This window comes from Hylobates moloch, unplaced genomic scaffold (genome assembly GCF_009828535.3).
Source record: "Hylobates moloch isolate HMO894 unplaced genomic scaffold, HMol_V3 SCAFFOLD_5, whole genome shotgun sequence".
NCBI lineage: Eukaryota > Metazoa > Chordata > Mammalia > Primates > Hylobatidae > Hylobates > Hylobates moloch.
Genome location: NW_026652280.1, coordinates 78,734,089 through 78,747,162, shown reverse-complemented (window position 1 = coordinate 78,747,162; position 13,074 = coordinate 78,734,089). Strand labels below are relative to the sequence as shown.

The 13,074-nt window shown below is 38.0% G+C and overlaps 1 protein-coding gene across 1 annotated transcript; it reads right to left on the bottom strand.

The window, feature by feature from the left end:
- Positions 1–1,632: 1,632 nt before the first annotated feature.
- OOSP4A (oocyte secreted protein family member 4A) lies at positions 1,633–7,913 on the bottom strand. The gene is made up of 5 exons (XM_058439616.1): positions 7,847–7,913; positions 6,235–6,413; positions 4,778–4,875; positions 2,689–2,823; positions 1,633–1,925 (listed from the first exon to the last, which is right to left on the bottom strand). The coding sequence occupies exons 1-5, from the start codon at positions 7,911–7,913 to the stop codon at positions 1,850–1,852; spliced, it is 555 nt and encodes a 184-aa protein (XP_058295599.1). The 3' UTR covers positions 1,633–1,849.
- Positions 7,914–13,074: the final 5,161 nt, after the last annotated feature.

Sequence of the window (13,074 nt, the reverse complement as noted above, 5' to 3'; positions counted from 1 at the left end):
GAAATGCACAAAAAAAAGAAAACTGCTCTGTAGGATTTCTCAACTCTTGGTTTTCTAAAATTAAAACATAAATCTAACAAAAAGACACTTAAATTGAAAGAATTGAGGAACAGAGAGCATATACATGTATGAGTCATTCGTTAAAACAAGAAATTACAGCAACTCAGTTAAATTATCAAATTTAAAATAGGTAACACATTTCTCTCTAGAGAAAAATGAAAAATGTCTCATGAATTAAAATGAAACTCATGTTCTTATATTCAAGCATTGAAATAGTTCATATTGTGTTAGTAAATTCCTTTAGGGGCTTATTTTAAAAGGGGGAAAATGCTCTGGGAAATAAACAGAAATAAAGGGCAATAGAACAGGATAGTATTAGGGGACCATGTTTATTTACTACATTACCCAAGAAAGAACAGCATTTGAGACACATTTACGGACTTCAACTTTCAATTTTTCTCATAAGAAAATTCAATCTTTAATCCACTGGTGAGAAGAAACAGAGTCACCCTACAGCCCTGCCTGGATTTTTGCTGTTCTGGAAATCTTCCTGGCCCCAGGCCCTTGACATCTTCTAAACTCTGAGGCAGAGTTTCCTCCCTCTGACTGATTAAGAAAGGGCAGAGATTTGCAGGAAGTCTTATTTATCCAGGGCTCTAAACTGTTTGACAGCCTTATCAGGACTAGAGTATGCTGCGATTATGACCCCTTGTTACTTTTGTCAACTGATCCATAATCCAGAGATTAGGAGTGAAGAGTTTCAAGAGAATCCCTAAAAGCAAAAGAGTTTTACATTCTTTTCAAATGCTGCCATTTGCCTTTAGAGATATTTGGACAAGGAAGATTCACTTTTGGTTTGAAACAATCATCAATAATGCAGAAATCAACTGGAATTTTATTTCCTCTCAATTCTAGCCTCTTTATATGACCAGATGGATGAACCTACATTTCCAAACTGATTTGAAATTGCTAACACACAGAAAAGGAAAGAGATCCATAGGGGGAAAAATACAGAAGAGATTAAAATAGGCTATTTTCTGAACCATTTATAAAGAAAATTCTGATTTCATCTTATTTTAGACATATCATTAGAAGTCAGTGAAATGGGGAACAACTGGAGAATTAGATTATAATACAGTAGTTCCCTTTATCCATAGGGGATGCATTCCAAGACCGCCAGGGGATTCCTGAAATTGTGGTTAGTACCAAACCCTGTATAAACACTATAATTTTTCTTATATATATATATCTATGATAAAGTTTAATTAGGCATAGTAAGAGATTAACAATAAAATATATCATAAAATATGCTACAACAAGAGTTATGTGAATGTGTCTCTCTTTCTTTGGAGTATGTAACAAGTATGAAATGGAGTTATGAATTTCCATGAAGATATTAAGAATATTTTAGTATTTTGAGACCACAGTTGATGGCGAGAAACTGAAACCATGGGAAGCAAAACTGAATAAGGAAAGACTACTGTGTATTAGATACTCAATTGCTACCCAAAACAGATGATGATGGGTAAGCCTATTCACAAAATGCAATTGCCTCACACTTTATAATGCTCTGTGAATCAGGACTGAAGCTTTCTTTTAAAAATATAAATAACCATTAAGAATTGTAAAACCTTATTTAAGAATACCTTTATTACGAGTTTAAAATCTGGGAAGGGAAGGCTTTTCTCCCTACCCCAACAGTTCATAAATATGGACAACAGAGCAGGTTTTTCATTTAAAAATATCACATTTGAAATGATAAAAGACAATATCCAGTGACTAGTCCAACTTCTAAAAGGCAATGAAATCCTCAAGCAGCCACAGTACCAGGTGAAGTAGGGTGGCCTCATCATCCAGAATGTATAGCTTTGTTCTTACACTTAGGAAGGGATACAATTAGGTAGCTCAACAAGGGAACACTGTTCCTGTAATGATGGAAAAGAAACAGTTACATTGTTGTACTGGTGGGAAACTACTATCTAACTATCCACTGAGGCTCAACAAAGTGGGAACATGGGAAAAAGATATCAATTTTAAACCCCAGGAACCATTATAATATTCTAATGATTCAAGTATCACAAATACTATATATACACATGTATACACACATACATATTATGTGTATATGTAGCTATTAGTTAACAAATGCTTAGTAAATGATTATAAGTTTTACATGAGGACACCCTCTCAAGTTTAGAATTATGAGGGTCAGTTGATACGTGGAATAAGGGCCTGTCCCTCTAGCATATTAAAGTACAAAGATTATAGCCTATTTGAATATTCTTATGGCCATTTGAGTTTTCTCTTGCTGACATTTAGTTCTTTTAGAACAAAAAGCTGGAATTAGAGTTAACAGAGATATCAATTACTATCTTTGTGGGAATCCATGATCCCATTCCATACTTATATGCACCAAAGATGGTTTATCTCTAGCTCAAGTAAATTAATACAAAAGAACTATTGAGGTTACAATTGCAAATATGTTTTATGTAAGGAAATAATGAGAAATGCCAAGATAAAATATATCCCTAATAAACATAAAAAATGCAGTATTCCAATGATCCTGAACTAAAATCGTATGGGCAATAGTACACAAAATGTGGCATATGCCACCACCTTACTAAACCCTGGCCTTTTTTATATAAATGTACTGTAAACATTTATGGTACTAATTCAAAATACTCTTACACATAGGACACTTTTGGACGGATTTCCAAGTCTTCAAGTTCATGTGATAGTGAGCGGTGCTGTCCCACTGACCTTCTGCATTCACGACGGCTATCATTCTCTCTCCCTCTCATCACTAAGATTATTGGAAACCTTCTGAAAAAGAGAAAAGAATAGATTTAAGCTTTGTATGTATGATGCTTTTGGAGGTGGAGAAAAAGTTGAAATGTGGAGAAAAACTAAATTAAACAGATCTCTTCCAGCTGTGAGAGAATGCCAAATCAGCTAGCTGAGACAAATATGAAAATGTGTTGTTTCACAGAATATGAGAAAAAATTCACAGATGGTTGAATACAACTTTTCATTATCCCAAAATGTACTATTGTGACCTGAAGCTAATTTCATAGGAATGCCAAATACCAAGAACTCTTAATAAGTGGCTGAAGCAGCTCTTATCTCTAATCATCTCAACAGACATCTACAGAGAATGATTAGGGGCATGCAGTTCTGAGTTCTTAGCCTATGACAGAGGGATAAGTGGGGTCACTAAAATTCTCCCTCCCTTAATGAAGCCAAATAAAGGTGTTTCTATCAGCTTCTCCAACACAGAGTTTCCTACAGCAAGAGGCTGATATTTTACTCCCAACTATCTGCCTATGCAGTAGAATGACACATGAGAGACATGGAGGTGTAGAAAAGGGGACAGAAAGGGCATATTCTCCCACCATGAATTGTAGTATGACTAAGTAATTTCCCCCGCAGGTACCAACATTTCAGCCGTATTTCCAGGATTTCACTCAAGAATACCTGTGAACTGGAGAGGGGACCTCAAGAAGTCAAGATACTGGAATAAAAAACAACCAAGACAGGAAATGAACAGGTTGCGTGGAAGCCTACGGTGGCAGTTGTACGGACGAAGAAGTAAGCCTTGTTTTAGATTGGTCCATCAGGAAATATGCAGTTGTGATGACCACCCCCTTTCTAAGAACTCCAAAAAACTCACACATCCATAATTCGAGATACAGTTCTGGGTGAAGGTATGATTATCTAGCCAGCATTGCTGGAAATGGACCACAATTGCACCATGTAACCATGAGAAAATTGTGATCCAATCTCTTTCATCCTGTCATATCAGCAAAACATGAAGATAAAAGCAGCGGAGGGAAATGTACTACTCAGATTATACTAAACCCTCTTCTTCTCCAAATCCTTTGTGTGCTCTGTAAAACTCTAGGAGTCTTAAAGAAAACCTAAATTTGATATAACATTGGAGATAGGGACCTGACTTGATTTTCACTAATGAGAAGGACCAAAGATGCGTTAATGAATAAGAAAAGCAGATATCACACAGTATAGTTGAAGTCAGTGGTTATAAGATAAATATGGCCATTAAATTCTGTGTCTCCAGAGGTCAGACTGTTCAAAATGGGTTGGAATGAACACTCTAGGGGCAGAGAGAACACACATGCAATTGGGCCTTGTGAACAGCTCACCCAGGGATTTGGCCACAAGCAGAATTGCCTTCACCTTCATCAACAAGCTCTCCTGCGTTATTCTCTCATTGCAGAAAAGTTTCTCCAACAAAGAGAGAATTTTGGTCATTAGCAAGTCTTGATTTTATATATATATATATATATATATATATAGCAGAAACTGACAAATCAGAGACTGACTCAATTCTAGTTTTAAAATTGAGAAAATACTGATTTTGAATCTCTTGGCTCCTCCCCACATCTGCAGAAAGGTGGTATGGTTTGTACAAAAACTTAAGAGCTCCTATAATAGCCATGGATGAGGCAGTATGGGTAGGTGCAGGCAAGGAACACCGCAATAAAGGAAAGCTTACTAACAAAAACTTTCTGATATAATCTCTTTAGTGACTGTAGAATTCAATTCTCATATAGCAACTGAGCCTCATCTACTCGTGCAGAAACTACATTGAGAGAATCAATTATTTTACACCTACTCACATGACCAAACAGAACACCATAGATCAAATTTGATCCAGTGTCCAACCTTAGCATAACATTCAGCAGTTTAACTAATCAGAACACCTAGAAGCCAAGGGTAATGTTAGATAGCCTTAATCTCAGTAGTGCACTGCACTTACCTTTGCACATAGCATGATACTGGGATGTGTAAATTGAAGTCAAAATTTGTTGGTTCATATACAATTAAACTTTCAATGAGAATACCCACTCCATGTTCCTAAAGGTGTAAAGGATATAAATTATCTTAATTATATCTCTTTCAAATGCTTTCAAATTCCATTTTAAAAATATAGATTAAATACAAAATAATTTTTACTTTTATTTTTTACTTTATGAAATAAAGTAGGTATGAGTGCACAGTATATAATAGAAGAGCAGAGCTAAGTGATAAAAATCCCTGGTTTTAGTAGACATTAATAGCCCCTGCCATAGTAGCAGGGACATTGTATTTGGCAGTTGAGACTGCATAGACAACTTTTGATCACTACATTTGTTTAAGAGTCAGGGTCTGGGCCAGGCACGTTGGCTCACACCTGTAATCCCAGCGCTTTGGAAGGCAGAGGTGGGCAGATCACTAGGTCAAGAGATCGAGACCATCCTGACCAACAAGGTGAAACCCCATCTCTACTAAAAATACAAAAATTGGCTAGGCGTGGTGGTGCATGCCTGTAGTCCCAGCTACTTAGAAGGCTGAGGCAGGAGAATTGCTTGAACACAGGAGGTGGAGGTTGCAGTGAGCCAAGATTGTGCCGCTTCACTCCAGCCTGGCGACAGAGCAAGACTCCATCTCAAAAAGAAAAAGAAAAAAAAAAAAAAGAGTCAGAGTCTGATTTAGGCAGACCTAAATTATTCAGTGTGAATTTTGGCTAGATATATGACAACTTCAGAAAAGCAGTTGAGTCAGCCTCATGCTAAATTGAGTACTTGCCAAATACTAGACTTCTTTTTATACTACAGATACAGCAGCAAACAAATGATAAAGTCATGCACTTGGATCCAAAAATAGAATCAGTTCACCTAAATAATCTTTACTAGAAACAGATGTGATTCCAAAAAGGAAAAACTAGGCTACAATTACAAAACACAGCAACAATTTAACATAAAGCAAAAAAAAAAAAAAAAAAAAGTTTTCTGGTGACAGGAAAGATTGATTTCTCTCTTATTAATACAGGAACTATATAAACTGATATGCCCCATTTGCATCAAAATTTTAGGTCAACAACAAGAGTTGGGTATTTGTGGTACTGTTTCAAAACGAAATGTTTCTCTCAAACTAAATTTAACACAGAGTATTTTAAAAAACAACAACAACAAAAAACCGCTGTCACAGGCAAAAGAGATTTGTTGCCAAAAAAAATAGTTTTTGAAGTAGGAATGCATAGTTTTTGGGATCCCAAATCCTATTTGTCTTTCCTACAGATAGAAGCAATATCCAAAAATGTTGAAGAGAATACTCAATATTACATGAACTATTAAATTGACAATTAAAATGTGAATACTGCAGTTTTAGTCATTGGTTTGTGAACCTGAAACAGTCAAAAGATATATTATCGGTTGAAATAATAACTGCTCTTACGCTCACTCTGATGCCACAAAAAGTTAGAAGATACAGGAACCCAAAGAAATCCACCTCGACCATGTTTACAGGACAGCCAATTCCTAGAGAGAGTTCGTTTTGCAAAGGTTGCAGGTCATTTAACAGCGGCGTTCGTCTAAGTTTGACCTGGAGCCAGGATTCAGAACAGGTTATAGACACTGTTGAAAGAAAATTTAAAAAGGGAAAACATCAAATAGTACGTCTGCCCCCAAACAAAGAGCTCAGGAAACTTTCAACCTCTTGAGCTGAATTCCCAACTGTAGAATGAAAATGTTTTGTTCCTATTTGTATATTTTTCCACTGGGAGATCTTGGGTCAATTAATCTCTATGTGTCTCAGTTTTTTTCATCAGAATGTGGAAAAACCATAGGAGTACTTCTTGAGCATTTTTTTTAAATTATACTTTAAGTTTTAGGGTACATGTGCACAACGTGCAGGTTTGTTACATATGTATACATGTGCCATGTTGGTGTGCTGCACCCATTAACTCGTCGTTTAACGTTAGGTGTATCTCCTAATGCTATCCCTTCCCCCTTCCTCCACCCCACAACAGGCCCCGGTGTGTGATGTTCCCCTTCCTGTGTCCATGTGTTCTCATTGTTCAATTCCCACCTGTGAATGAGAACATGTGGTGTTTGGATTTTTGTCCTTGCGATAGTTGAGAATTTCTAAGCTAAATAAGTCAAATATCCCAACATGCACACTTTGTTTGTAGGGATTGTTCAAATTTTACTAACAGGTCTCATGAACACATTTTCGAAATATATCTAGGTGTAAGTGATATCTATCTGAAATAGAGAAACAAGAAAAAGCTTTATGTTTGGTTGCACACAATGGAAAAATATATCATGTGCTTCCACTTAAAATTTTATTTTGCATCAAAATAGCTGAGCCAATAAATATTAATTGGTATGTGAAACTAAGGATTTGGAAACAAAATAATATTGCAGTTACTCCGATAATTTTGATTGCCAACTATGTTAAATTTTGGTTTGAGGTCTTACTTCATTTTCAGTACATTTCGATGGTCGATTTTATTATTATCCCATATTTACACATGGATAACTTTAAGGTCACACAGCTATTAAACGGCAGATCAGGATTAAAATCTATGCAAAATCTATTCAGAGCCTCAACTCTGAAAAGGAATCATATACAGTTGAATACAGCTGACTACTCTCTGTCCAAACTTCATACCCCATGGCCATGAATGCAGACCTAGGTAACCTCCTCTCTTAGGCACTGGGCAGGTCTCTCCTGATTTTGGCAGTCACTATAAGTATTTCACATTCAGCAAAGTAACAAGCTAGTCTCCAGCAGAGAAAGAACCTGGAAATATTTTGCATGTAAGAAAAAATAAAAAACAACAGCACCTTGAGATCAGCTTAGAAGAAAAATTCAAGAGGAAGTACAGGGATAAAGATAGAACTGTGTCTGGCTATAACTTTGCGATCATTAGTTATTAGCAGTTGATCACCAGGTTATAAAAAAACAAACTCCCAAAGTCAACAATATGTTAAAAAAAAAAAAAAAAGAAAGAAAGCCCTGCTGTTTGAAATTGCCACCTCCAAAAATTCCCTCTTTTTCTTACAATCTTGGAGACCATGAATCAACTCGAAAAGCATGAGGAGCTCTCCCAACACACACGAGATCTTCATTGCTTCAGATTCCAGCCCAAGGTATCACAGGAAACAGAAAACCTAGGGAAGTGGGCCTCCACAGGTGTTTATAAACCTCTTGCCTCCTCAGCTGTGGGTGATGGTTTACCATTCTGGAAAGCACTGAGAACCCCTTAGCATAGTTCTGGCTTTTCGTCCTCACAGCTGAAGTTATTAAGTTGGCACAAAAGTAATTGCGGGTTTTGCCATTGAAAGGTAAATCAGAAACTCAGGAAAGAACATGTGGAAAGTGGTTCTAGGCTGCATCCCCTACCACCATGTCTTTTTTCTCAAGCATGGAGATGTGTCTGAAATTGTGTCTGACATAATATTTGATATGTGTCTATTGAATTGTTAAAGTAGGACTTTGCAAGATGATTTGAGAAATTCAAGTGGTGATACAGAAGAATTATTTATGAACTGATTAACAATATTGCAATATTGCATATTATATTCACTCTGGGTTCTTGTGAAAAAAGAAAAAAAAAAAGCTATTGCTCTACCTCCCAACCAATGATTCAGATCCAGTAAACCTGGGACGAGATGCACTCACTGATCGGTGCTTGTAATTAGCTTCAGGAGGTTTTGATTCAGGTAAACAAATCCACACACCTGTGGTCTAAGCTTTGGCAAAACAATGCTTTCTGGTTTAATTTTGCTTTCCCTACAAGCATTTTATTATGAATGTGCAGATATCTAGAGATCTAAAGAAATATTCTCTAAGGGCATTTTTGGACAATTAAATCTAGTAATGAAAAATTGTGAGAAAAAGGGATAATAGATAAGAATAACAGCATCACCGGGTTCTACATTTTGGCAGAAATCAACCTCCAAAAAACTTCCTCTCAAAAAGTAAAAGTAAAAGCCTAATAAATTATTTTTAGAAATTGTGTAGTGTGTCACATAGATTGCCTCAGCTTCTAAGTACAAAATAATTGTTTTTAGCTATAGGAATCTCTAGGATTAAGAACTGATGTAACAGAGCAAGCAAAAAGTAACATCTGTGAACATCAGAAACCTCAAAGTCCTTTCTACTAAATGTTTTTATTATATTGCATGTTCTTTAAAATTAGTAGGATTTTATGTTAAGGTATCTATCACTTAAATTATATTTGGGAATGAGAGCCTTACAGTAGATTAAATTTATGAAGAATATTTCAGTGGTTTTTATTTGAAAATACTTATCTGTTTTCTTATTTAAGAGGTGAATAAATATATGGTTATTTTAAATAGGTAACTACATAGAAGTACATAAAATAATACTGGAATTTCTAATTCCAATAGCTTACATGTTTTCCTCCTCTGTTGAAATAACCACTAATTTTATAAGTGTTAAATTCACATAAAATTAACAATTTTGAAGTATATAATTCAGTGGCACTTGGTACATACACATGTGTGAAACCATCACCCCTATAGTTCCAAAATGTTTTCATCATCACCCCAAAGGAAAACGTATACTTCTTAAGCAACTCTCCACTCCTCCTTTCTCCCAGCCCCTGGCAAGCACCAAGCTACTTTCTGTCTCTTCGGATTTACCTATTCTGGACACTGTAAAAATTGAATCAAATCATACTCTTAACTTTAAAAATCATGCTATTTATTTATTTATTTACAAATAAAAGAGGCTTTATTTCTTATAAAGCGTTACAGACTGCAAGATGGCCATCCTAACAGGCTGGGATGCAGAGCCTCCAGCAGAGCCTGAAAGGCAGGCACGTTGCAGGGAGGGAGGAGTGAGATGGGAATTTATGCTGAATGGGTTGGCCAAGCATATGTATTAACATATGAATTTATATGAGGTTATAGGAAGAGCTATGAATATTCACTAAGGTGGTTCTAACACATAAATGCTGAATAAACATGCATGTTATATATGACCCATGTTCACTTTGGGGTGGAGACTTAACATTTAAATGTATTACAATTAGGCCCTATACATCTGAAGGTCTTTCCAGGACACAAAGTTATACAAGTGTGCAACTTCTGTAAACTGGCCAGAACCAGTTCTTGCTCAGTGGTCTCTTATCAGGAGAAAGTTGCTGAAATGAGTCCCTTGTCCAATCAAAGCTGTAGTTATGGCTTGTGGCACAGGAGGGTCAGTTAGCCTCTGGCAGTGGGCGAGCTGTCATTGTTTTAATATTGCTTATCTCAAGGCCAGTGCTTGTTTAGCTGCTGGAAAAGGAAAAGAAAAACCTTGCGGCAGTTAGAACAAAGTTTATTCTGTAAGTGTAGGGGTGCGTGACTTAACCATTACTTGGCATGGCCTTGGGTCCTGTTTATAAGTTGGTGTGTTATTGCCACAAGTGTCAGACTTATGATCTTTTTTTTTTGAGACAGAGTCTCACTCTGTTGCCCAGGCTGGAGTGCAGTGGCGCGATCTCGGCTCACTGCAACCTCCACCTCCCTGGTTCAAGCAGTTCCCCTGCTTCAGTCTCCAGAGTAGCTGGGATTATAGGCACACACCACCACGCCCGGCTAATTTTTTTTTGTATTTTTAGTAGAGACAGGGTTTAACATGTTGGCCAGACAGGTATCAAACTCCTGACCTCAGCCAATCTGCCCGCCTCAGCCTCCCAAAATGCTGGGATTTATAGGCATGAGCCACCACGCCCAGCCTGATCTCTTTTTTAACATTAATACTAGTCAGGTGTTGTGTCTAAACCACAGAAGGGAAGTGGTGTAACAAGGCATGTCCAACCCCCCACCCCATCATGGCTGGGAACATAGTTCTTAAGGTTTCTCTGGGGTCCTCTTGGCCAAGATGGGGGTTCAGTCAATCAGTTGAAGGCGCAGAATTTTATTTTTAGTTCACATGGTACCATGAATCAGTATTCATTTCTTTTTATGGCTGTATAGTATTCCGTTGTATGGGTATAGCACATTTTCTTTAGTCATTCATTCATTGATGAATTTTGGGTTGTTTCCATCTTTGAGAATAGTACTACTCTGAAAGCTCTTGTTCAACATTTGTTTGAATTCGTGTTTTCGATTATTTGGGGTATTTGACTCAGCTTTAATTGCCTCCTATTCACTGCCTTGCTGAGGGAGAGATTCCTATCCTAGGGCTATGGTGATAGCCAAACACACAACACCTGACACTGAGCAGAAGCACTCCAAAGCAATTCATTGGTGTGTACATTCACAGCCTTGCATAGGAGAACACCACATAGCACATAGGTCCACACGAGGACTGCACTTAGGAGCAGAGGGAACCACCAGGGGCTCTGGGACATAAGCTTTGTAATATCAAGAGGGTGAGGTGACCTCTAGATCCCACAGGAGCGTATGATTGGCTTGTCTGAATAATTCTGCAGGCTGCCAGGGAACTGAAACCCACTGTTCACAGAGATAAGCAGGAACTGTATCTGGTCTCCTTGATAAGCAGAGCTGTTTAGCGGGGACCTTATCTTCAGGAGCGGAGGAGGGAGATAAATATGCAGTTACGCCTTTATAGCCATTCCAGTTTTACCAGATGCTGAGATAGCACATGATACCAGGCCTTACTATTAGTCCTTACATGACAACCTAGGAGTGAAACTGCCAAACTCCCCCACAGTGGCTGTATTATTTTATATTTCATTTGTTGTGTTTTGTGTATGTTTTTTATTTTTTTGAGATGGAGTCTCATGCTGTCATCCAGGCTGGAGTGCAGTGGCGTGATCTCGACTCACTGCAACCTCTGCCTCCTGAGTTCAAGTGATTCTCATGCCTCAGCCTCCCAAATGGCTGGGACTACAGGCAAGGGCCACCATGCCCGGCTAATTTTTGTATTTTTTGTGGAGATGTGGTTTCACCATGTTGGCCAGGCTTGTCTCGAACTTCTGATCTCAGGTGATCCGCCCACCTCAGCCTCCCAAAGTGCTGGGATTGCAGGCATGAGCCACTGCACCTGGCCTTTTGTGTATTTTTAACTTTTAAGTTCAGGGGTACAAGTGCAGGTTTGTTACACAGGTAAACTTGTGTCATGGGGGTTTGCTGTTCTGATTATTTCATCACCCAAGCATTAAGCCTAGTACCCACTGGTTATTTTTCCTGACCCTCTTCCTCTTCCCACCCTCCACCCTCCAAAAGGCCCCAGTGTGTGTTGTTTCCCTGTACCTGTTCATGTGTTTTCATTATTCAGCTCCCACTTATAAGTGATAACATGTGGTATTTGGTTTTTTGTTTCTGCATTCATTTGCTAAGGATAATGGCCTCCAGCTCCATCCATGTCCATGCAAAGGACATGATCTTGTCCTTTTTTATGACTGCATAGTATTCCCTGGTGTATATGTACCACATTTTCTTTATCCAATCTATCATTGATGGACATTTAGGTTGAATCCATGTCTTTGCTATTGTGAATTGTACTGCAATGAACATACACATGCATGTTTTTATAATATAATATATATTATTCTATATTCCTTTGGGTATATACTTAGTAATGGGATTGCTGGATCAAATGGTTTCTCTGTCTTTAGGTCTTTGAGGAATCTCCAGACCATCTTCCACAACGGCTGAACTAATTTACACTCCCACCAACAGTGTATAAGCATTCCTTTCTCTCTACAACCTCACCAGCATTTGTATTTTTTGACTCTTTAATAGTAGCCATTCTGACTAGTGTTAGATGGTATCTCATTGTGGTTTTAATTTGCATTTCTCTAACAATCAGTGATGTTGAACTTTTTTCCATATGATTGTTGGCCGCATGTATGTCTTCTTTTTTTGTTTGTTTTTGAGACGAAATCTTGCTCTGTCACCCAGGCTCGAGTGCAGTGGTACTATCTTGGCTCACTGCAACCTCTGCCTCTCAGGTTCAAGTGATTCTCCTGCCTCAGCTTCGCAAGTAGCTGGGACTACAGGCACATGCCACCACGCCTGGCTAATTTTTGTATTTTTAGTAGAGATGGGGTTTTGCCATGTTGGCCAAGCTGGTCTCGAACTCCTGACCTCAGGTGATTCACCTGCTTCAGCTTCCTAAAGTGCTGGGCGCATGCCCTTTGCCCACTTTTTAGGGGGTTGGTTTTTTCTTGTAAATTTGTTTAAGCTTCTAACAATTTGTTTAAGTTTCACCGTGCTAACACGGTGAAACCCTGTCTCTACAAAAAATTAGCCAGGCGTGGTGGTCGGCACCTGTAGTCCCAGCTACTCGGGAGGCTGAGGCAGGAGAACA

What these genes read in the sequence shown, in the direction of transcription:
- OOSP4A (XM_058439616.1), bottom strand. Translation starts at nt 7,913, where the DNA reads ATGAAGATCTCGTGTGTGTTGGGAGAGCTCCTCATGCTTTTCGAGTTG. An exon ending in GTATCATGCTATGTGCAAAG is followed by an intron (nt 2,824 to 4,777) that starts GTAAGTGCAGTG and finishes TCTCTTTTTCAG; the next exon opens with AAGGTTTCCAATAATCTTAG. An exon ending in CGTCCAAAAGTGTCCTATGT is followed by an intron (nt 1,926 to 2,688) that starts GTAAGAGTATTT and finishes CCATCATTACAG; the next exon opens with GAACAGTGTTCCCTTGTTGA.